The sequence below is a fragment of the Gasterosteus aculeatus genome, chromosome 12 (assembly GCF_964276395.1).
Source record: "Gasterosteus aculeatus chromosome 12, fGasAcu3.hap1.1, whole genome shotgun sequence".
Taxonomy (NCBI): domain Eukaryota; kingdom Metazoa; phylum Chordata; class Actinopteri; order Perciformes; family Gasterosteidae; genus Gasterosteus; species Gasterosteus aculeatus.
The window spans coordinates 13388809-13411674 of NC_135700.1; the positions used below are offsets into that span (position 1 = coordinate 13388809).

The 22866-nt window shown below is 40.5% G+C and overlaps 2 protein-coding genes and 1 long non-coding RNA gene across 3 annotated transcripts; 1 reads left to right on the forward strand and 2 right to left on the reverse strand.

The window, feature by feature from the left end:
- Window positions 1-4637: 4637 nt before the first annotated feature.
- Window positions 4638-9817, reverse strand: LOC120813080 (fibulin-7). Its single transcript, XM_040169199.2, has 8 exons — window positions 9517-9817; window positions 7796-7955; window positions 7549-7719; window positions 6901-7026; window positions 6007-6180; window positions 5789-5926; window positions 5433-5568; window positions 4638-5244 (listed from the first exon to the last, which is right to left on the reverse strand). Exons 1-8 carry the CDS (start codon window positions 9577-9579, stop codon window positions 4881-4883), a joined length of 1332 nt encoding a protein of 443 aa, XP_040025133.2. The 5' UTR covers window positions 9580-9817; the 3' UTR covers window positions 4638-4880.
- Window positions 9818-12516: 2699 nt separating this feature from the next.
- On the reverse strand, window positions 12517-13772 carry LOC144385287 (uncharacterized). The gene is made up of 2 exons (XR_013451483.1): window positions 13661-13772; window positions 12517-13475 (listed from the first exon to the last, which is right to left on the reverse strand). It is a non-coding gene; the product is annotated as an uncharacterized LOC144385287 (long non-coding RNA).
- Window positions 13237-22259, forward strand: LOC120813379 (C-type lectin domain family 18 member A-like). The gene is made up of 12 exons (XM_040169344.2): window positions 13237-13459; window positions 14871-14962; window positions 17184-17417; window positions 17545-17642; window positions 17949-18070; window positions 18238-18345; window positions 18460-18552; window positions 18987-19093; window positions 19214-19343; window positions 19501-19597; window positions 20366-20457; window positions 22010-22259. The coding sequence occupies exons 1-12, from the start codon at window positions 13333-13335 to the stop codon at window positions 22045-22047; spliced, it is 1338 nt and encodes a 445-aa protein (XP_040025278.1). The 5' UTR covers window positions 13237-13332; the 3' UTR covers window positions 22048-22259.
- The last annotated feature ends 607 nt before the right edge of the window (window positions 22260-22866 follow it).

The following is a 22866-nucleotide window of genomic DNA, read 5'->3' on the forward strand; positions in this document are numbered from 1 at the left end:
AAGTTTGAAATTAATATAATATTAAAGTAAATACATAGCTCTGGAGAAAATGGTATACAAAACATACATTGTCGGTTAATACATTTTTAATAGGTTAAATTCTTAAGGTAATTTAATCATCCCTAGTTTATGTTTTGATCAGAGTTGTGATTAAAGGTTTAGGTGGGCCGCAAAAGATTTTCAGATTTTAGCTAAAGAATTCACAGGTGCCGCGCATGCACATTTGTCCCGTATTTTCCTCCACAACTTTGTGCACCTCTCGACTGGCAAACCAACGTTTGTGGAGATCTCCCTCCATGAATCGGGACCTTGAAAAATGGGTCGACGCATGCAAAGGACGGACGGAGTTGGGAAAAGGCAGGCAAGGAACATGCAAGGGGGTCTTGCGTCTGCGTCGCTCTGAAAACGCAGAAGCATAACCTAGGCTTAAGCCACACTAAACACAGTTTAAAGCCATTTTAAACGTAAAATGGAAAAATACGTACATCCCTGTTGTATAAATTAAATGCTTATAGAGCCCCTCTTACACTTGTCTCACTCACAAACACACAGGTCTCCTAAAGATATTTCTGTAGATCAGTTTGTCTCACCTGCGCGTGCTGTTCCTTTGAGTACCTACCAGCCGAGTGCTCTGCTGTCGTGTCCTTTATAAAGCCGCTCGGTGGCCCGACCGCCTCCTGACGTCACAAGCACAGACTGCATGTACCTTTATGCCAAATGATATGTGTGTATATTATTTTTATCATTTTGCAATATTTCTGTGTAATAATAATACTATAATAATAATAAAAATATCCATAATCTTGATTATATACTTGAATAATACTCGCATGCAAGAATTGCAGCACAAAGTGTGTTACCATAGGGGAGAGTAGACATAGATTGAACATCAAATAAAGGGAAATAGGAGGAAAACCAAACACAGGAGCCATAGCCATTTGTTGTTATCTTTTCTACATCAGTGGGGGAGACTTGATGGTTTAAGATGAAAAATCAATTTGTGTGTTTATAACACAAATACAGATGTCTAATGGAGAGCTGTTCTTCATATTTACAGCATTCATTGGTTCAGGTTGTTGTTGGTTTTCTTATTTCATTTCAGTCAGTTCTCACAGACCATGCTTGAAGCAAAACTCTCTAAACTTCACACCCAACTATTGATTTGCCCTTACCAATCATCACCTAACTATTACTCTGTCGGTAGGCATGTCCAGACCCCAAGTGTGATGCTCACTCGCGATCTGACATTGAGTGACAAACTGAGAACAAACCCAGGCCTCGGACCACACGACACTTTGTTATATCCCAGCAGGGTTCAGCCATTCACCATCTAGGTGAACCTGTGGTTTGACTTTAATTTATTAACAAGATATGAACGCGCACTTAATTCATGCACCATCCTCTCATTTCAGGAGTGATTGCATTGGGGCCTTTAATGGGACTTCAATGTTGATTCTTTATATCAACATATCAACATTATATCATCATTCTTTATATCATTCATAGCTGAAAAGATGAAAATAAAAGAGTTGATCTGGGAATCACTTTTAGTCCTCAATTTAACTGACCTGTCCTTTTCTTCACTGACACTTACTCATTGTAGAAGAAACGTTAAGGGGACCAACATAACTTTATTTATTCACACAAAGGTAAACGGTTTGATTTGTAATAATAGCCAATACGAATAAAGGGAACGGTAAAACAGGCAAAATGTCAATATCCACAATGTTGACAAGTGTTTGAGGTGTGAGTATGTTGGAACCACAGTCTTGTTTTTACCTGCTTTCTTGTAAAGTCTCCATTTTTAGGAGGCTATTTTTACAGCAGATATTCATACTTGTCATAGTAGAAAACACACAGGTGTTAATAATATTAGCAATAACTCCTTTTCTTTTCAAGTTTCTCAGAGACCCATAACTTGTGATGGTGACATTAGAGCAGTTTAGTGACATTCAGCCATCATTAATATCGCTGATGTCCGGGCTTTTTTCAGTGTGCAAAGCAACAATGTTTTCTTGTAAAAAAAATGTTACACTCCAAAAACGATAACAAAGCGTGACTTGCAGAAGGACCTTGACTCCTTGGGCCTGTGTGCGTTGAGCCTGTGCGTAATAAACAGTGCAGTAAGAAGGTATTATGTCAATGACACAATTTTTATTTGGCTTAATGGGTCTGTACTTCAGCTCATGGATCTTAAAGGGTTCACTGACTTTAAGGTTGAATAAATGTCATCAGCAATGCTTGTTGTTTGAAAGCGCTGGAGTACAACCCAAACCATAATATCACATCCCTACACGGTTTTGTGTGCACTGTTTAAGTCATTTTTTTTAGATGTCTTTATTATTGTTTATCTACAGCCACTTGGCTGGATGTTAACAAAACATTACACATTCAACACCAAACATACAAAATCGTGAAGTGAGCTACTTCTCTGGATTTCAAAAGCAGTCCAAAAGCATCTTTACCGGTATTTACCCGTATTTGCCACAATGTTAGTTTCCATGACCACCGTCAAGCAGCAGGGGGCAGTGTTGCACCGTGGTTCGAAAACATGATCAAAGACAAAGGTTTTATTTTGTAACGACCTCAAGACAATAAGCTTGAATTTGACTGGGCTGTGTTTGAGTTTGAGAATGGTTGCAGAGAAAAAGAAAACGGCAACGTTTTAAAGCTGCAAAAGCAGATCAGGTTACTGATTTAGGAATCAAATGGGCAACTGTAGGTATTTGCATTTCCTGTCTACTCTGCACTAACCTGCAGCTCATGGGCGTTAAGCTTCCAGCAACATTGGGCACTACTGGCATGCCTGCTACACACCAAACAAAAAAGAATGGTTCTTAAATCAGTCTTTAAAAGTCAGTGTGATCGTTGTCCTTCCTCATCTGCGTGCCCACATCGAATGGCACAGAGCCAAACTGACTGTGGAATCCCCTCTGCACTCAGCAGACCCAGTCACTCCCCCCTTTGTTCCATCAAACTTCAGAGGACAAACTTTCAAAGCAAGCCCAGCCTGACCAAACATCAAAACCAAGTCAGGGATCAGGATATTGATTTCATTCCTGTACACACTGCCAGCACTCATCAGGGTCTCTATCCGCGCGATGTAACTCAGCCACATTAAGGGAGAGAGCAGGAGAGACAGGGTGGTGACAATAGAGGAGTGGGGATGGTGGATGTAGTATGATAAGGACGAAAAGAGAGGAAATGTGAGAACTGGAAAGTGAAACAGCACGGACAAAACACCAGATGCCAGAGCGGGTACTTTTAGAGAGGCAGACCTTCTTAGAGTCCAGTGTGTGAGTAGATCTGTGTACAGATTGTTGTTGCATACCAGGGAGTTGAGGATTATTGGGGGGCAGGAGTAAAAAAAGGTGCAAACCTTTGATACTGAATCAACACTCCTTGTGGCTCCCTAAGGACGGACTGAAGAACGGCCTCCGAATTCACCTCCTTGTTGGCTTATTCCATTAAGACCAAAGAGGCAGTGATGTGACTTTAGAACAGGCAGAGGTCTATTCTGCTGTGGTAATAAAGACAGCCGTTTTTAATTCAGCCTGCAGTCCTCAGCCAGTGACTGGTTGGCTTGAGTGAATCGTCTTCTATTCAGCCCTTTCTATTCAGCCATCACTCTCTGTCTGCCTCTCTATCTCTGAGCATCTTTTTTTTCTTCACTCAGCGTGCAATCTTGTTTTAGGATCCTGTGGCTAAAGCTCTGCCGCCTCTTCAGCTGTGTCCTCGTTGTGGAGCCTGCTCTGAAACTGAAGACATCCTGTTAGTCTCTATTGAACTTACACTCTCCCTCGCTATTCACAGATGCACTTTTGTGTGTGTTTTTTTTCATTTGTGAAATGCAAAGGAGTCAATAGATGTCTGTTGCAGCACAGAGGTGACACATTTCATCAAGCTTTGCAAAAAGGCCACGATTTTTCCAAATGCACTTCTCCTCATGCAGGAAAAATCCTCACACACATCTTACGTGCATGTACATTCTTTTGAATGTGAGTTTTACTTCACATTCAAAAGTTCAAGTTGTTCATGCACTAAAAGAACACAGTGGCCTCTTGAGTGTCTGCTGAACAGCACTGCTCTGTGTACAGCAATAACTGAAGTGTTTCCCAAACAACCACTGCTCACATACAGTATATATATACATATGTATATTTTCTTTTTTTTTAAATATACATATCAATGTATATATATATATATATATGTGTAGATTCTTCTTACGGCATTTTGCATATTGACATTTACATTTTTACAAATTAAAAACACAACTTTATAAGAAATGTTGTTTTAATGATTATATTTTAGCTGTACTAAAACCAGAATATATAAATTCAAAATGATCTTGAAGAGAATTACAAAATATTTACACGGCGGGACTAAATTTCCAGTATACATAATAATGTTCAAATGTTGACATAGACTGTCAATTACAGAAATTGCACCTTCATTTTAGATGGTCTGTCTACATTTCCTAGTTACTCCGGTTGAATGCTGCTTCACATTTTTCTGCATCACATCATTGACCTTTTATATCTAACACATTAATTTCTATGTGAAATAAATATGTTCATCCACACCAAACTCCTGCTCCAATAGTTTAACCAACCAAAAGATTTGCAACTCAGAACCCATATTCTGAAACATTTATTGCACACAAGACAGGTGTTTATCCTTCCACTTTAGAGTCATAATGCTTGTTCATGATGACTTTCTACGTTTATGTTTGAGACTTGCAGCAACTTCTTCAGCAAAAGCAAACTTTAAACATAGTCACCACAAAACATCAGATTTTCACCGGTTCTCACCTGGATCCTAATCAGAACCTGTTTTTGACCTTTGTGCTGAAAGCATTTTCCACTTTCATGCTTCCCTTTCTAAAACTCATACTGGGAAACAAACATGGTGATTTTGGTGATGTACCTCCCCAGCTGGACTCGCCTCTCCAGCTCGCTCATTTCCACTTCTGCTTCCAGTGTGGCAGGGCCGTGCACTGGGTTCACCAGCATCAGCTGACCCGTCACACGGTCAGAACGCTGGACTGTGAAGTGGCGCCGAGCTTGCTTTCCCCCCAGCAGGGAGAATCGAAGCGTGTCTCCAATTGGACGTAATGCCGAGACCCTGAACATGACACGAGGGGCTGACAGGTTGGACACAACAGCCAGGTAATGGTAGGAGAAGGAGTTTGGGGTCTGGGAACAGGCCTTGTTGTCCACAGGACAGGGGTTCCGTTCACAACGCCTGAAAAAAAGGTTCATTCAAGGGTCAGAATCGCGGTTTAATGATTGAGCATAGGTCAAAGTTTGATTTTGTTCTAAAACCTCATCCCCACATCTACTTATTCAAATAGAAAATGCTTATTATGTATACAGTGGGGAGGGATCTCGTTTTAGACTTTTTTAAAAAGAGAAAATATTGAGAATGCTCACATAGGTGACGTCTTGACATATGTTGCATTAGGGATCTTAGGGCAGTCAACGCGGACACACTGGAAAGCACCGTAAGTGTTGATGCACATTTGGTCCTTGGTGCAGTTGTTTTGTCTTGTGGCACACTCATCAATGTCTGTGAGAAAACATGAATATAGTGTATAGTGTATAGTATATATAATGTCTAAGACATTTACACAGACAAGACATATGAATATCTCACAGCCGCAAGTTAATTGCGTTATTTATTCGCCGCTGTCTCCTCACCCAATACTCTTAACTTCTATACTGTTAAAGGGTATAGTAGTAACCATCTGGGGTATTCAATCAAAATACGGAAAAATAAAAAAAAATACCTTTACAGCTGCGTCCATCGCGGGTCACATTGTATCCGATAGGACAAGAACAGCGGTAACCTCCAGGTGTGTTAACACAAGCATGTAAACACAGTCTGCCCGCCTGACTGTTATGGAACAGCTCACATTCATCTATGTCTGAATGTGGGGAGAACACACACAGAGTTAGCAATCCGCATGGGGAAAATACACGGTCACAGGGGAGGTGTTAGTCCTACCAGAACAGGTGTTGCTGTCCCTGCCAGAGATGGTGTATCCTGGCTCACAGGTGCAGTGGGTGGTCCCCTGCACCACGGTGCAACGTGATGGACGAACAAAAGGCCCCATGGTGGCAGCCGGCAGGATGGACGCAGCGGCGGTGGCGGCAGAGGTGTTTGTCATGGTGACAAAGACTGAGTGAGAAAGACCAGGAAGACGAATAGTCGGTGATTTCATTCTCTGCTGTAATATTTTCTATTATTTCAAAGTTGCTTTTTTCAGTGTGATTTCAGTGATAGCTTTAGTCCATTGTGCAGATAATGTCCATGAGAAAATTCAACTTCATGGCATGAAAAGCCTCAAAACAGTATACTTTTTTCGGGACATGCTATTGTTACTCGATTATTTTAAGGAAATCATCTTGAAATGTTTTTATTTTTTATTTGATGTATTTTTTTTCTGTAAAAAGAGAGCCAATATATCATCTGACATTTTCCATATTCTATTCCATAAGTATTGATGGCCGCGAAAATACTTTTTTTATGTTACGTTTTTATATAGATCATACTTGATTCATCATAGATATTCAGTGATTTAATTCTCACAAGATTCCTCAGAGAGTAGCTCTCATAAGGTATCGAGAGAGAGAGTCTGTTCATGATGAATTGTAGGTTGCCGAAAACAATGAATAATAAGAAACGGCCCTAGCAAACTGTATGTACATGTAACAGTTGGTCTGTAGTTTTGTAATATGGATTTTGACACTAGCCTCTGATAATATGCTGTGCAGAAAAGGACTGTCTTTTAAATGTAATTCTAATATGCACCTGCTAATATTATGGTATCAAAACGTTTGGTGCAACTATGAGGCCCAAACCCCGGGTACCTGAACTGCACTACAACTTTATACTTACATGTTGGCACGGGGCTCTGACAGGTAACTCCGGCCCAGCCTTTAGTACAAATGCAAGAGAACTGGTTCACTTCATCCACACACGTCCCACCATTCAGGCACGGAGACGATGCACACTCATTGATGTCTGAGGGAAGAGACGGGGGACAGTCCATTGCTATATTTAACATATGAACAGAATATCTTTGATGCATGAAATGAAATAGGCGGTGACATCATTGCATATGCATGTTAGAGCGTGAATAAGGAAACAATGGAGCAGATGAGTTGTGTAGGAAACCTGGTGTTGATACGAACAGCCTTTGAGCTGTTATCTTAAAGTCAGTGAGCTGTCAGATGATATACAGCTTGGAATATCACATGTCACTGCATTCAATAAGCTGTCTGGACAACATCCAGGGTACATAAAGAGGAAATATGATCACGGGTCACACATGAAATGTATCGCAACATTGAAAAACGTTGGCGGTTTGCAGGCAAGCACAAAAAAAAAGAATGGCGAAAGAAAGCAGGAGGGGGGGAGGTTACAAGGGGACGATGACAGGGTTGTAGAGATTATTGCGACAGATAGCAGGATGAGTGATGGTCAGGATGAAGAAGACCAGAGGTGAGGCCGGGTAAGCGAAGGTCAACGGCGCTGCTCCGTCACCTCGGCAAGCAGACAGCTGGCCGCTCCAGGTCAAGCCCTCCTGACAAACCCTGCTCTCCGATCCCACGAGTTCATAACCAGGGTCACACAGGAGGTGAACTTCATGGCCCACGGCGTGCGACTTGCCAAGTTTCCTCCCGTTGATGGGCGCGTCCAGTCTCGGGCAGGTAGCTTCAGATGAGCAGAAAGGCAGACAGTTCTATGTGTAATGTTTTGACAAGTCTGACTTTGTGAGGGGTATGCTTACTGTTGATGGATCTCGTGGTCTGCTTTCCAGCACTGCTCAGCAACAGATTTATTTTCTTCTTCAGGTTGCGAAGACTCTGCGAGTAGGAGGCTTCGTGTGTTGAGAGAAGCTTCTGTACCTGCTTCAGAGAGCCCTGTATTTCCTGTCTACTGGGACAGTCCTGGAACAACAAATAGAGGATGACTAATGTTGTTAAGTGTTGATTACTATTTTACAACTTTTTCAATAATTCATTCACAAGTACGTCAAATTTGTATTTTGTATTTTTGTATGATCTCCCACAAATTTTGTAAAAAACATTTTGCTCAATTTATGAACAAAGAAAATAAATATTTTTCAACAACAAAAAGAGACCAATAGATCACAAGCCAGTGATGCTGTTGATGTGTTATCCAGAGAACCCTCCATTCATTCACAGACTCAAAACAATGTTATTAAGAGTTATTTAAAAAACTAAGCTAATCTTACCTATGAAAAGCGTTCTATGGTAACACACAATCTTGCATTCTTTTTTTACACTAAATGTTTTTGTGAGCATAATGAATTTATTAAATCGTGGCTTTAATATAAAACATGAAACGTAGTTCCACTGCATGTAACAAACAGGTTGGCTGAAATAGTCCCCTTGAAAACTTGCAGTACAGACGCTGGGCTGTTATATGAGCCAGTAAATGCAGTAGGATCACAGTATGTTTGGCCAATGAAAGTATTCGGGAGCAGGGACCTCCTCCTCCTCTCAAAGCTGGTTACAGTAACTCAGTCATAAACACAGGAACACTCTCTGAAAGTTCACTATTCTTGTTATGTGGCTCTCACGCATGACCCCACCTTGATCATTACATAACCAACGTGTCATTTTATGAAAGATTAACTTGCTCTCTATGATGTGGTGTTTATAGGGTTTGGGGTCAGTGTGTCGGGTATAAAAGCCCTCAGCATAAACATTACCTCGGGTACAACCTCCTTTTCCATTGGCGGCAGGGAGGAGGGAGCGGCACCGACTTGTTTTCTATACACGTCCTTTTCAACAGCGTCATTCTACGCCTCTACTGCCCAGTCCTCTCGTGCACGTTCTCAGACAACCAATTAGTGTTTGCGTTCAGCCAGGGTTATGTAAGAAGAGTCAATATTTGCTAAAAACACCTTTCTGATTTAGAAAGAACGAGGGTTTGGAGAGGCTTCAGTCAGCTAGGAGGGGCTGCTGGTGTTTAGAGTCAAAGACCTCTTTCTGCCTGTGCTACGAAAAATGTCCCATGGCTCCATATGAACTGGGTGTGCCGTTCTGGAGCTCGAGATGACGTTACAATACTACTAAATATACTGATTATCATAACGTTGAAAAACTGAAATAAAACATGAACTTCACACACACATAAAACGAGTTAAGGCGATCTCTCAGTATCACACATGCACAAAGACAAGCATGCAAAGGCCTTAAGAGGGTTGTTCACAAAAAAATTCATTGCCTCTGGGATCTTTTTCTTGCAGATTACATGCAGAGTAAAGTGCATTCAGGATTTTCTTTTGTCCTAAATATTTTTGCACTCACTGTAAGAGCTGCGATGAGAAAGATTAGTCAGATTTAAGCCGTTTTCGCCTCGGAAGCTATTCATGATGGTTATTAAGAGGCATATTGTAATATGTTCAATACATAAATAACTATTTTTCTGAGCAAGTTTATCTTGTTACAACCATATTAGCCTGTCATTGAGTTCACTCACCTGTCCAAAAGTAGGATGGAGCGAGCAGAAACACATCAAGGGGATGAAAATCGCAGCGATCATGTTTTCAAATGATCCAAACCAACACGCAGTCAGCGGTCAGTCCTCAAATGTGTTAGAAGGTGCAGGCAGTGTGGACCGAGTGCGTGCACAGACTCCAGGTGAGAGAAGCTGGCAGTCGCTAAATCTCCTGCAGGGAACCGCTGAGGAATGTTGGTTTACTATTCAACAGCCAATCAGGGAAAAGAGACTTTAAGAAAAATGTGGCCACATTATTATCCCTTTGCCTAACTCGGTGTGCACCTCCTCCCTTTTTCAGCAGCTTGATTGGTATCTTGGTTCTATATAAGTGAAAGAAAACTGAGCTGGAAAAGAATTCTGGAACACAAGTGAGATGAAAAACATTATTTTTAATGTTTTCTGATGTTGCCAATATTGTCAAAAAATATTAAAATAAAATGTTATGATAAATGAAGAATATCGATCAAGTAAAAAAAATGTAAAATATAGATTCTAACTTTTATTTCCATCACTTTACATCATCTAACTCACCTGACAAGGATCCCGAACCTCGATGTACATTGAGGGTGCTATTTGAGATCTTTGATGGAGTCAGTGTTCACTCAGTGACGGAGAGAAGCTACAGACAAGCTGGGCTCTCTACATGTGTACAGCATGTATTCACACGTGAATTCCCATTCTGTGTTTCAGTGGGACTGAACCAAACATGTCACATTTTTCACAGGTTACAGAACAAAGAGCCTGACCTGTGTAGGATATTAGAAATAAACTGACCTGGTTCATAAATTAATCAAATGCATTGAGTGTACACCATAATACAGCCATGATTCTGAAACTGTGTAATCAATAAAGTAATGACAATATTGTAAAACCACTGTAATATTGAAACTGTAATCAATAGAATAATATCAATGTACAGTTATGATTGTATTTGATGTAATGTAATGAACTGGAATGCATGCATGTAATACTTGCACAACAACTGGTATTGTCTGAGGGTCATTCGAAATCCGAGTTACATTGAACTGACCAGAAGACCACTCCCAGAGGTGTGGACTCTAACTTTCACACCTTTACGGATCGGTATAAATGCCTGTAGGCAACCATTGTTCTCGAGTTCACTGGTGGAGGCAGCAGACGGGCACTGGATGGTCAATGGGCCCTGTGGCCTGTTGGTTGCAAAGACCAGCGGCTCCTCAGCTGAGATGTTCTTTTTACCACAGCACCCTTTCTTTTATTAAATACATTTGATTTTAACCTTTCGATCAGCGATGTTTCTTTGTCTGTACGGCGTTTCTTCATTTTGAACACTGTTAGGGATTTAAGCCAGAAGTGCACCCCTAGTCAGGGAATTATAGTACGTGTAATAATGTTTAGTGTTAGAATTGTAGTTTGTGTGATGTTAGATATTAGTTATTACATTAACATGTTAGATGAAGTGAATGCAATTTCAATCAAACACAATTCATAGTCATTTAAATCATATAAACACTGTACACATTAACATTCTGTCACAATGTGATGTTAAAACCTGGGGACGGATGCCAATTGCCGTTCTTTATGGATTTCTCCCAATTTTATCCCCAAAAAGGGTTTTTTGGGAGTTTTTTCTCCTGTCAGGTAATAAAATGAACAACTTCATGTAAGGCAGCCGACTGAGGCAAATGTCTTGAGAATTGAACCACATGAACTGTTTTAGATCTTATGACGAAGTGTGATGAACGGTGATCATTAATGATGGGTTGTTGTAATGAAAGTGTACTAGTTATAAGATGAAGACTTAAACGATGTATGCTTTGTTGGGTTCACTCATTGGGGCATAAAGCCACTGTATCTACATTGAGTGCATTGGAATGTGAGGGACAGCTAGGACAGAGAGGTTTCAGGTTACAGCTGCAGCTTCACACCTCGACGTGGAAGGGACAATGGAGGAGGTGACCCTTTGGAGAAGAGGCCAATGACATTCAAATGCACCAAAGAAGACACACCTCAAGAGTTTTCAAAGGACCAAAGCGGGGAAAAGACTGTTAGAACTTCTCCTGCAGCCGCGTTGATAAGTCACTTCAGACTTGCTCAGAGGATTCTCTATTTCGCGAAATATTCCACTGTTCGCTTAGTATTTCACTTTGTAATTGTAATCCCTATTACGTTGTTCAGTTATTAAATAACTTTTGATTTTCGAATTTAAACGAATTGACTCATTCGTGTCCTCGTTTCCGGCCGGGACGAGAACAGAGGATTGAGTCCTCCCTCGAGAGCTTCCGAAACCTTAACAACACAACGCCTCACATGGCTGTATCATGATGATGGGGACTAGACAGCATTATAACAGTGGAGTGAATATAAAAAAGGTGATAAAGATGAAAGGTGATGCCATCCCTTTATATATTAATACAGAAGGAAACTATGATATACATCTATAAAAAGAATCATTCCTTTGTCTCATTTACACCCAAATTGAAGTAATTTAGACTGTAGCTCTACTTTAATTTAAAGTGCATCTCTCATGAATGAAAACGCCATCGAAGAAGATATTATATGGCTTTAAATTACTTCTAAACTTTCCCTCTGCAAGTTGTCTGTTTAGTCAGTATCTTCTTTAATACAGTCGCCAATGGAGGAAGTAAAAAATACGTCAATTCTAGAGAATTCCCTTTGTTGAAAATCCACCAATTTAAATGAAATGTTAAAGATGTGAGTGTGTAGGAGAATATAATAGCAACTTAACAATGCTGCTATGGAGAAAGGATTCATGGTGAAGATGGACTTCTGTCACCACTGCAATTCAGAGTAATGAGGGGGCGAAGTGATTTGAGCTCACGCAGGAAGGAAGCTTACAGTGGTTCCTGTGGTTGTTGGTGAAATCCTCTGAGTGGATGACCGTGTCTGACCCGCTCAGAACAGATTGTGTGCAAAGCTGTTGTTCTTTCAGACAGTCAAAGAGTCTAAGTATGGAGACACAGAAAGACACTCTGCCCACATGGTAGAAAAAACACGGTTTATTGTGTTTCTTTGCAGCCGTGTCCAGACTCTGAATCACCCCACAGTGTGGGAAGCAGGAGTCATGCCTCCCACACCGGATGGGTAGAAAAACATTGTCCCCATGTTCAAACAGACAGCCATGCAGCTTCATCCCTTCGCAAACTCACATCTACCACCTAATGTTCTATCATCTCACGCTCTGCTGAATTCTGAAAAAACATCACAATGATTTGTATGGGTTTTAAACACAAGTTTTGAACTTCACCTCTGCTGGACAGAGCTCAGGACTAAATTTGCATCTGATTCATCAGAATAATCGACTTTGGTGTCTCAAAACAAACTTGAATGATGATGACTAAGAGTTTTGTTCTGCTGACTGGCACTATAGTACAATCCCTTTATCAGTGATTATCATTGCATAACAATTTGGTATGATGATATTTTTTATATATTTTATATTTTATCTTATTCAAAGGCAAAGTCATGTAAATAAACCAATAAAAAAAGTTAAAACAAAAAAAGTTATTTTGGTTCTAGCAGATCAATAATAAGTATGATATGGTTTTCGTTCACACCTGTAATGCGAAACGTACATTTTTTTAGATTTGCGCTAATATTTATCTCCTCAAACGCAGTTAGTTAAAGAAAGAAGCATCGGTGGAGTAATCTCAACTATCAATGGGTGCAGCATGAGGTGCTCTGCAGCCCTCGGGTGACAGTTATTCTAATGCAAAGAGGGAGGAGAGGAGCACGGAGCCAGAGGAGCTGAGCGCAAAGGGGCCCCTGTTGTTGGAGAAACTTCAGCAGTTCACGATGGGGTCCGGAACCGCGTCCCGCTGTTTGCTGGATCTGCTTGTTGTTTTGTCTCTGCTGCCCACATTCTCCCGCGCCAGCCGGATTATCGCAGACGTACGGGAGCTCCAGAAGTCAACCATCACCGGTAAACAGTCCTCGAGCTGCGCCACGAGGGACACTGCAGTCAGCTGTTGTCTGGTACTCGTGCGTGATGACGAACAACAAGCTCACATTTTACATGTTACATAACATTCTAACATGTTTGCGCGATGCGATTGAAGTGATCGCAAGTAAGTGTAAAATAATACGATTTTATTCGTTTTACTAATGAAAGTGGTTTTCTTACGTTTGCGTCAGTGTCAATCCTTTAAGCTGTGGACTCCAGTGGGCTTTCTTAGCTGTCCAAATCCACCTGGCAAAGCACCAGCGGCTCTACTCTTCTGTCACTGCCTGCTGTAATGCAGCAGTTCGGCTTAAAAATTACCATTTTGATGGCATTTTGCCAAACCAAATTATAAACCTATCACTGGACGGCAGAAATTTTTGATGACATCTGATCCTATGAAATTAGAAACTTTATGGGATGCAATATGATTTAATTGAAAGAATTGAAAGAAAGAATAGAAAGAATTGATGAAAGTGTCATTGTTCAATCTGCCTTTATATTTATGATTTCAGGATCTCAGACCCAATTCAAAGTTAGTAGTTTTTATTTTGCATGGAAGGTCTCAAAGTCCTTAATAGGTAACAATTTACTTTAACCCCTTTACTATTAGAAGTAGTATATTAACCTGTATGCACTACAATAACTACATGATACAATACACAGGTATAAAGACATTTGTAGTTGTCAGGCAGGAAGGAGGAGGACTCGGACGCAGAGGGTTCAGCTGATATTGCTTTTTATTAATAACAAGAAAAAACTGAAAATCTCTCTTAACGAGGAAACAAAGGTCGCGATCAAAGTTCAAAAGGAAAAAACTCAAAATCTCTCTTAATGAGGAAAAAAGGTTGAGATCAAAATTCAAAAGGCAAAAACTCAAAATCTCTCTTAAACGAGGAAATGTAACAGGGATCAAAAGGACGTGACAAACGTTATCGGACTTGACTTGACTCGTGACGTGAGGGCTGGTGTGCAGGGCAAAACAACAAGACACACTGGCACAGGACAAGGGGCGACGCAGACTATAAGTACCCATGAGGGAGTTGTGGGAACAGGTGGACACAATCAGGAATCAGGGGAGACAATCAGACTGGTGACACATGAGGAAGGGCAAGGGACCTGAAACGAGAGGGAGTTAGTTTCCAAAATAAAACATGAAGTCAAAAAACAACTGGAGACAGGACAAAAACGCAACTTGACATACAGGTGTGACAGTAGTGTCTATCTTCAACAAAATTTAAGGTTGATTTGATTTAAACTGATGTGTACAGTAAAAACCAATACACTCTCCAACCTCACAGACACACATAGCACCCCGACAAAAAAGCCTTTCGTTGTCATGGTGACAACAATAGGGGCATAACTAAATGACTGTTTCTGTATTTTCTTCCAGGACTCGGAGTGAAGGAGCACTCAAGGATTGTTTCCCAGCACAATAGACTGCGGAGCCGGGTCAAACCCATGGCAGCAAACATGCAAAAAATGGTGTGTGGCATCTAATGTCTGTTTCTTCTGTGTGTAGGTGTGTAGGTGTTTCTGAGTGTGTGTAAAAATTGTTGAATTGCATGAATGCTGCCGTGACCTAAATATGAGGTTAAGGCAGTTTAAATTATTGTCAGTCTACATTTTCATTTTCATTATAAAGATCATTCCTACTCTGCTGCTCACAAAAGGAACAATTATTTGTATTGAGCTGTGTTGCTCTGTGGTACGACACCTATTGGGAAATAGTTGTTGCATCAGTTGTTGTGCTCTGCTGCAGGCTGAATGATGTGTGGACATTCAGAATGAAGCAGAAATCAATTAGTCCAGTGAGGGAAATTATACCAATTAATTGTATTTATTCCCAACAGAATAGGAGAAAACCTGGCACCATTTTACGTTTGTTAGTCTCTCAATGGAGAGCGTATTTAGTTGAGGTGTGTTAGAGTGATACAAACTGTTAGATGATCATTGTGATGTTTTGCTGAATGTGCTAAACACCCAAACTACAGTAAATCCTCTCCTTATCTATCTATCTATTGCTGCGCCATTCCGTCCTTATCTGCATAACTGTCTCGTCTGCATGTGATTATTTCTGCGAGGTAACGATGGATTAAGTCCCCTGGGCCTAATAAGAGATTTATTCCAGGGCAAACTGTCACTTTGTCATAGATTACATCCTCAAAGCGACCCGTACAGGCCACAGCACCTTTTCTTTGACTGCTCTTCAGCCTCAGAGAACTGTTCTCGACTGATAAGGCAGTAATGAGAAAAAGAGGACGCGGATAATCATTCTGCATTCACAACTGTGCTATTACAGGTTATTTCCCAGTGAAAACCCTCAGAGGAAGCTCTACTGAGCTGAAGAGGCATATTAAAAAGCTTTACTGATAAAAGTTAAAAGGCTCAAGGCCTCGGCTGTGTTTGTGAATATCTGAATGAGGGTTTTTTTTCACTGAGAAATGAACCGGTACGCTTTGCGGTGAGATTGTGTTGGAGTGATTATAATATAGACCTTTCGGCTTTGCTTTCAGGGTGAGATAAAATACCAATAATTAAGAAATGAGTGACGCTCCTTCCTTTCTTACTCCCTCTTCTTTCAGCTCTTGAGGAAGTATTATGAGGTCACTCTTGGAGACAGAAATGAAAGTTCACCGTTTACTTTTGATATGCAAATCCTTTTGTGAGATTGTATTTTATTAACCATGCTCAGATCTTCTCAAGCTCCAGCTTGTCTGGCAGACATCTGGACTGCAGGAATCTTTTACACTGTGAGCTTGCCAGTGCATATACTGTGCAATACCACATGTTTCTGTTGGGATATTAACCCTCCATCAAGTGGAAGTACCTCAATGTGATGTTTGTACTACCCTATGTGGCAATGTAGAGCGATTGATTTGTGGAAAGTTTGTGTGGAAACCATTTTTTTTAACCTGGTGGAGTGTGTATGTGTAGCATACAATGAGTGTCAGTCATTGGTTGGTCCTGCCATGGATACCAGCTCGCCCACGTTGTCTCCCTGCCCGTTGCCAACTGTACTCTAAGACCGGCCACGACCCCTGAAGAGGATTTAGCGGGATAAGAGAACGACTCGTGAACTGTTAGGAATGACCTTCACGCCAAATAGCTTTTTCATTCATCCAGTTTCAATCAGCATCTACAAAGTACAAAATGACCTTCAACTCAGATTTAAGGTGCAACTCCAAGACCAGCACACATAGATGTAACTCAGAATTGAATGAGTTGAATGTATTGTAGTTGATTTCCTGCAAAAATGTTTTCAATTGGTAGTTCAATATTATTTATGCACTATAGTGAATATATTTCATTATTCATTCGTCATTCATTTGTGTGGAATTATTTGTATTGAAGTCTTACAAAGGTTATGATGGTTTGTGCTGTACATGAAGCAGCAGATACATGACGAGTGACAAATATTGATTGTCACATCTCACAGAGATTTATATAATATTTACACACAGGAGAATGAGATAGAAACCTTTGATTTTATCAAACAGATCTGCTGTAGACAATCTAATCAAAAGACAGGCAAAGCTGATGAAGCACACAGTTTAAATTAAGTGAATATGGTAACTTGATGTTTGCTTCATCAGACTACAATCGACGTGCTGGTTAACAGTACACACAAAAATGACATTTTCCTTCAGAAAGTTTTGCTGTAAATGTTAAAAGTGAAAGACGTGTTTTATTATTGTCACTACAGGTGTGGAATGAGAGGTTGGCCTCACATGCTAAGACGAGGGCAGCAACGTGTGAAATAGACGGCCCTCCTCCATATGCCTCGACTTTCAGCCATGTCGGGTGGAACACACATCTCTCTGCCGATGGAGGCACCTCATTTTCTGACGCCATTCACTCTTGGTTTGATGAGGGGAAAGACTTTCTCTACTTGAGTGGGCAATGTAGGGAGAATGCCACCTGTCAACACTACACACAGGTACAAACGAGCAGAAACTAACTCTACCCATGTTTGTGTGCAGTCATGCTTTTACAAATTCAAAATGAATTAATTTAAAAAATATAAGTGCTGATGCAGTGTGTCTTAACCTTCTGTTGTTGTGCAGGTGGTTTGGGCCACTTCAAGTAACGTGGGCTGTGCCAGCCAGCTGTGTCTACGCAAAGGAGATATATCGCAGATATTTGTCTGTGCATATTACCCTGGGTAACAATTACACACTTTATTAACAAGTAATTAATTGAAGAATTCATCCGAGAATAGAAAAGGATACAATTTGAAGAGTTATACTATCATATTATTCAACTTTTATTTTGTAGAAAACTGAAATTTGTGTACTGTAGGTCAGTACACAAATCACGGAAGTCCTTCAGTCATCAGAAAAGAATTGTTGTAAAATCAAGTTTAATGTGGATAATATGGTAAAGCAGCCCTCAAGCTACTCTGCATCGTGTGCGATTGTGTGTCTCTTAGGATATGTGTACTGCAGTAAGTATTTGTGTGTTGCTGCAGGGGGAACTGGGAGGTCAATGGTCGGCTGGTGATGCCCTATAAGACGGGTCCATACTGCTCCCTCTGCACCTCCTCCATGTCCGGCTGCTTTAGACTCTGGGACCACGTAGATGGATTATGTGGTACGATAATTCATACATACATATATATAGTATACTTTGTGTTTATATTTTGAGGCACACATGTCGCTGATATGTTTAGCAATGTTAGCCATGCATATTTAATCTAAATCAAGATGTAAGATGCATACATGAAGTACCTCACATACCCTCTGTGCTTGTGTTATCAGAAATTCCAAGGAATCCGTGTCGAATGAGCTGTGGCCAACACGGCCGTCTCAACGCCTCATCCTGCAAGTGCATGTGTGACCCCGGCCACACCGGACGCCTCTGCCAGGGTACAGTCATCCACATCGCGTGCAGCAGGAGGGGATATAGCACCCATATTGATGTTAGGCCTAATTCAATTCATCTGTTTTCATGTCTCACTGTACTGAGTGTGTGTTTCTCAGTACAGTGCAGTGTGCAGTGTGTGCACGGTCGCTTCAAAGGAGAAGAATGCTCTTGCTTGTGTGATGTTGGCTACGGTGGTGCTGAGTGTGCAGGTAGGTGCAGTATGCTTTCTTGTGATTTTATAAACCTCAGCAATTTGCGCTCCGAGACATCAATTGGCTTAAAATTCAAAAGCATGCACACAGTGACAAAATTGCTGTTGCTGCTGCTACATTCTGTATTTATCTCAAGCCAGTCTGTTAACCTGATGGAAATATGGGGAAAGATCCAGCAAAGTGATTAATTAGGAGTCACATCAATGACAATCAAACAGTAATAGGATCTACAGTATAATGAGGAGTGGTACAGTTTAAAAAAACGTGTACATTGACAGAATGTTTCAGTGGATCTGCGCAACTTCCACAGATCCATATTTTTCAGCTGTTCTAGGCACCACAATTATATTCTGTAACCTGATTTGGTTTCTCATATACATTTTCAAAACTCTCGTGGCTTTTAGTGTATTTTGTGGCTCGTGTCCCAACAGAGAAAGTGCAGTTTCCCTTCCACAGCTGCGATGTGATGATAGATGGCGATTGCTTCGTGGTGTCTTCAGATGCTGACACCTACTATGGAGCCAAGAGCCGCTGTCAGGTGAGAGGCTGGTGTGCGATTCCCCCCTGAGAGTGAGACCAGCTCCGCAGTCATATCATGTCATGCTACATATTTCATTCAGAATCCAGTGTGCCTTTGTTGTTATGTTCACACAACCAGGGCCGACGAGGTATTCTAGTTCAGATCCACAATCAGAAAGTTCAGGACATCCTGGCGTTTTACCTCAGCCAGCTGGAGTCCAGCATCGAGGTCACCGACACTCACTCTGAGACAAGAAACTTCTGGATCGGTACAGTGCTTCTTTGAAAAATCTTTGAGATACCATCATGTTTTCTAACACCAAACTGCACTACCAGTTTAGGTAACTGACTGTGCCGACATTTGACGTACTAGCGGATGCTGTGGAGATGCTGCGTTGATAAAACAGCAATGTTTTTGCCCCACAGGTTTGACATATAAGCCTCTGAAAGACTTTTTTCGCTGGGATACAGGAGAGATGCTTACATTCAGCAGCTTTGCCTTTGGGCAACCCGACAACCAAGGGTAAGAGACACATTCACCAACACACATAAACTCTAGCGGATTACATCATAAACAGACAGCCAGGTGCGGTGGAGCTCAACAAACATGTAACAGATAATATGAAAGGTAGAAAATTACTTTTTTTCCGTGAGATGCTTTGCTTTGCTATGCTTTTTTCAATCTGTCTCATCAGTCGGCCAACGGTATGCAATATATACTTTATTACTGCAAGAGATGTTTGAAGTTTAGTCTTGAATTATTTTCATCTGTGAAATAAAATCCAGTATAAATAGCACTTAATATTAATTCATTCACTAAGGTTGACTCAAATGCATTTGACTTTTTATGAATAATAAATAAAAAAGTAGCTCGCCGTCTCTACATTGTCCACTAGATGTCTCTCTCTTTCTGTGTCCCCTCTGTGCTCCTTCATCTCTTATCAATCCATCTAAACAGCTATCATGTATTGTAAGTCTGGAATACTTTCATAACAGGTTATTGTGTGAGTAATAACACGTTGTAGTTTTGCCAAAATGAAATACTAATGTTTTACATTGTTTGATTTGTTTATGTGTATCTGAATCTTTTTGGCCTCAAATCTGTGCTTGTTTGTAAATTACTTACGTAGTATTCCTTTAGAAATATATCTTTTTTAAGTTATCTGAAAAAGTAGAACATTTTACCCGTTCAACTTTAGAATAACCTTTACTAATCAACAGCTCAAAGAAGTATAATAAAGAGAACAACTTTTCCATTCAGTCACTCTCTCATTCATCTCTCTCTCTCTAGCTTTGGAAACTGTGTGGAGCTGCAGGCATCGAGTGGCTTCAACTGGAACGACCAGCGATGCAAAACGCAGAACCGATACATTTGCCTCCACGGTAAGGCTCCATCCGGGAAAGGGTGAATGAAAGTGTTGAAGGAATGAAGGTACGCTCTCTTTTCTGCACAAATGACCATCCAATATGCTGCCCTGAGTGACGAACCCTGAGTGACTGTGTACAAATGTGACATTTAAAAATAGGCAGTGATAGAAATGTTGAACTTTTGTCACAAAACCAAATAGCTGATCACCGATAGCGTCGCGTTTGCTCCTGCTTCTGAACAATGTGAACATTTTGCTGCATTTTTTCAACAGCAGCAGCGTGTCCCACAGTTAACGTTCAAGACGGAGGGACTTGTCCTCTCCCTAATGTCCTTCCACCCAGAGAAATATATTGAGTGCTTTGAGATCGTCTTTTTTATCTCTTGTGGAGCATTTGGAGCTTAAGGGGACTTCACACAGCTCCAGCGATCTGTTGAAGATCTGTGTAAAGAGTGATGTGGAGACATTGATTGGATTCACTGTGCAAAGTAAAAAATATCACTCGATAGAGTTTTACAACTTTTTGTATTTGTTTGGACGGAAGCACCTGCCGTTTTCCGACAATCATCTGTGGCTGATAATTACAGCAGGGTGAGGTCTAAAATGTCTTTCCAATGTGTCCATTAATTATATGAACAGAGCCTTGAAAGATCTGTGTGATCCTACATTTAAACGAGGCACTCAGTCTAAATCAATGGCACTCAGTGCTCGCCCCTCAGAGCCTCAGAGCGATCAATATACATCAGCCCCACAAAGGCCCGCGGTGTTTAGACACATACATACCACTTACATTGATCGTAAGGGATGAGAGGGTGGCAGATGTTTAGTTTTGCCCACTTGAGTGTGTCTGTATAAGTGGTTGGTGTGTAATCTGGTATTGATCAGCTATAGCTGAATGAGTGATCTGCTCTGAATGGGTTGGTCAACATTGCCGGTATGACCTTTTTACAACCTTTTTGACAACCTGCTGATGTTTCTTTCTCTGTAGTTTGTGTTGTAAAACAGGACTAGCAGGTCTTTAATAAGGCGGGTTTTTATCACCGCTACTTAAAATACAGTAGTGCTTATTAACAAATCTAAACATGTGTGAATATTCTTCGATTGATCATTTTCCAATCCTTCTTCTCGAAATAAAAGCACATTTTCAGTGATGCAACAAAGAGTGAAATACATACATTCACTTGATATATAAGCACACAGAGCTCTCCAGCCCAGCAGAGTGATTTCCAGCCTTTATTGCAGTGTTGTGTTAATTGGTGATTAAATGATAAGTGGATATTACACAGCCTGAGGCCGACACTGTGTTTCTTCGCCACGCTGTCTGTGCTTGTTCGTGTGTGTGTGCAGGTTTCCATACGCATTTAAAGTCTCAGTCTCTTATCTCAAGTTTTAGATTAATAGTGGCCTCACAACCACATATTTTAAGTATTGGGGGAGAATTTGGGATTCATGCACATTCTTAACTTCTTTTTTTGTACAAATATTTTTTGTGCTCATCATGCAAAATTCTGTAAACGTTTGCACTGCCCAAATCCATAATGTGTAATGTGTTTTTGTGTGTTTCACAGCTGCAAGTCACATTGCCCAGTGGGAGGACGGCAGTTGACTTGGAAGTCTCAAAAGGGGGGAAACTGTGCAGTATATTTTACATGTTACTTTCAGTGAGTAATTTTAAAAGTTGAGGACAGTACACATGTTGTTTTTCAATCATTGTACATGGATCTGTGCAGTGTAGTTGTACTGTACTTACTGTACATGTTTGAGTTTGCAAATAGTCATTTGTTTTTGTCATTAAAGTGTTTGATTTTTCTCAGAAAATGCATTATTTCATTCTTTGCACGTGTCGTATGAGTGTCTGTTGGCTGCTCGGTGAAACAAGGAGAAAGAATTCTTAACTCATCTCACTTTTCATCTGGCGAGATCATCCGGTCAACATCAAAATGGGCCTCTGCTGTATTTTGTGTTTAGATGATGGATAATGCTAATGCTAATTAACAAATATTAGCATGCTCACATACTTAACTATGACAGTGATTCAAATATTGTGATGATAATACTTAATCTTACTTAATCTTGTTTTCTCAAACTCTTGACATGAATGACTCAGAAACTTTAAAAGTAGTATTTTCACTCCTTTTAATAACAATCTCATTCATAAAAATAGTCCTTTAACTTTAAAATAATCAAGAGATAGGTAAAAAGACAGGAGGGATCTATTGTAAAGATAAAGAATGCAAAAGATCCCAATAAAAAGTTTATACCAAATTGGGATTTCGGTGTTTGATCCGAGAAAGCACAAACATGCTTTTACTCGACATTGGTGTAAAATCATTGAACAGGACATTTATTAGATGCTTGCAAGCACGGAGCACAGTTGAAACAAAGTCATGTGCCAGCGCTACTCAAATCTTTCCTTCCTCCGCTT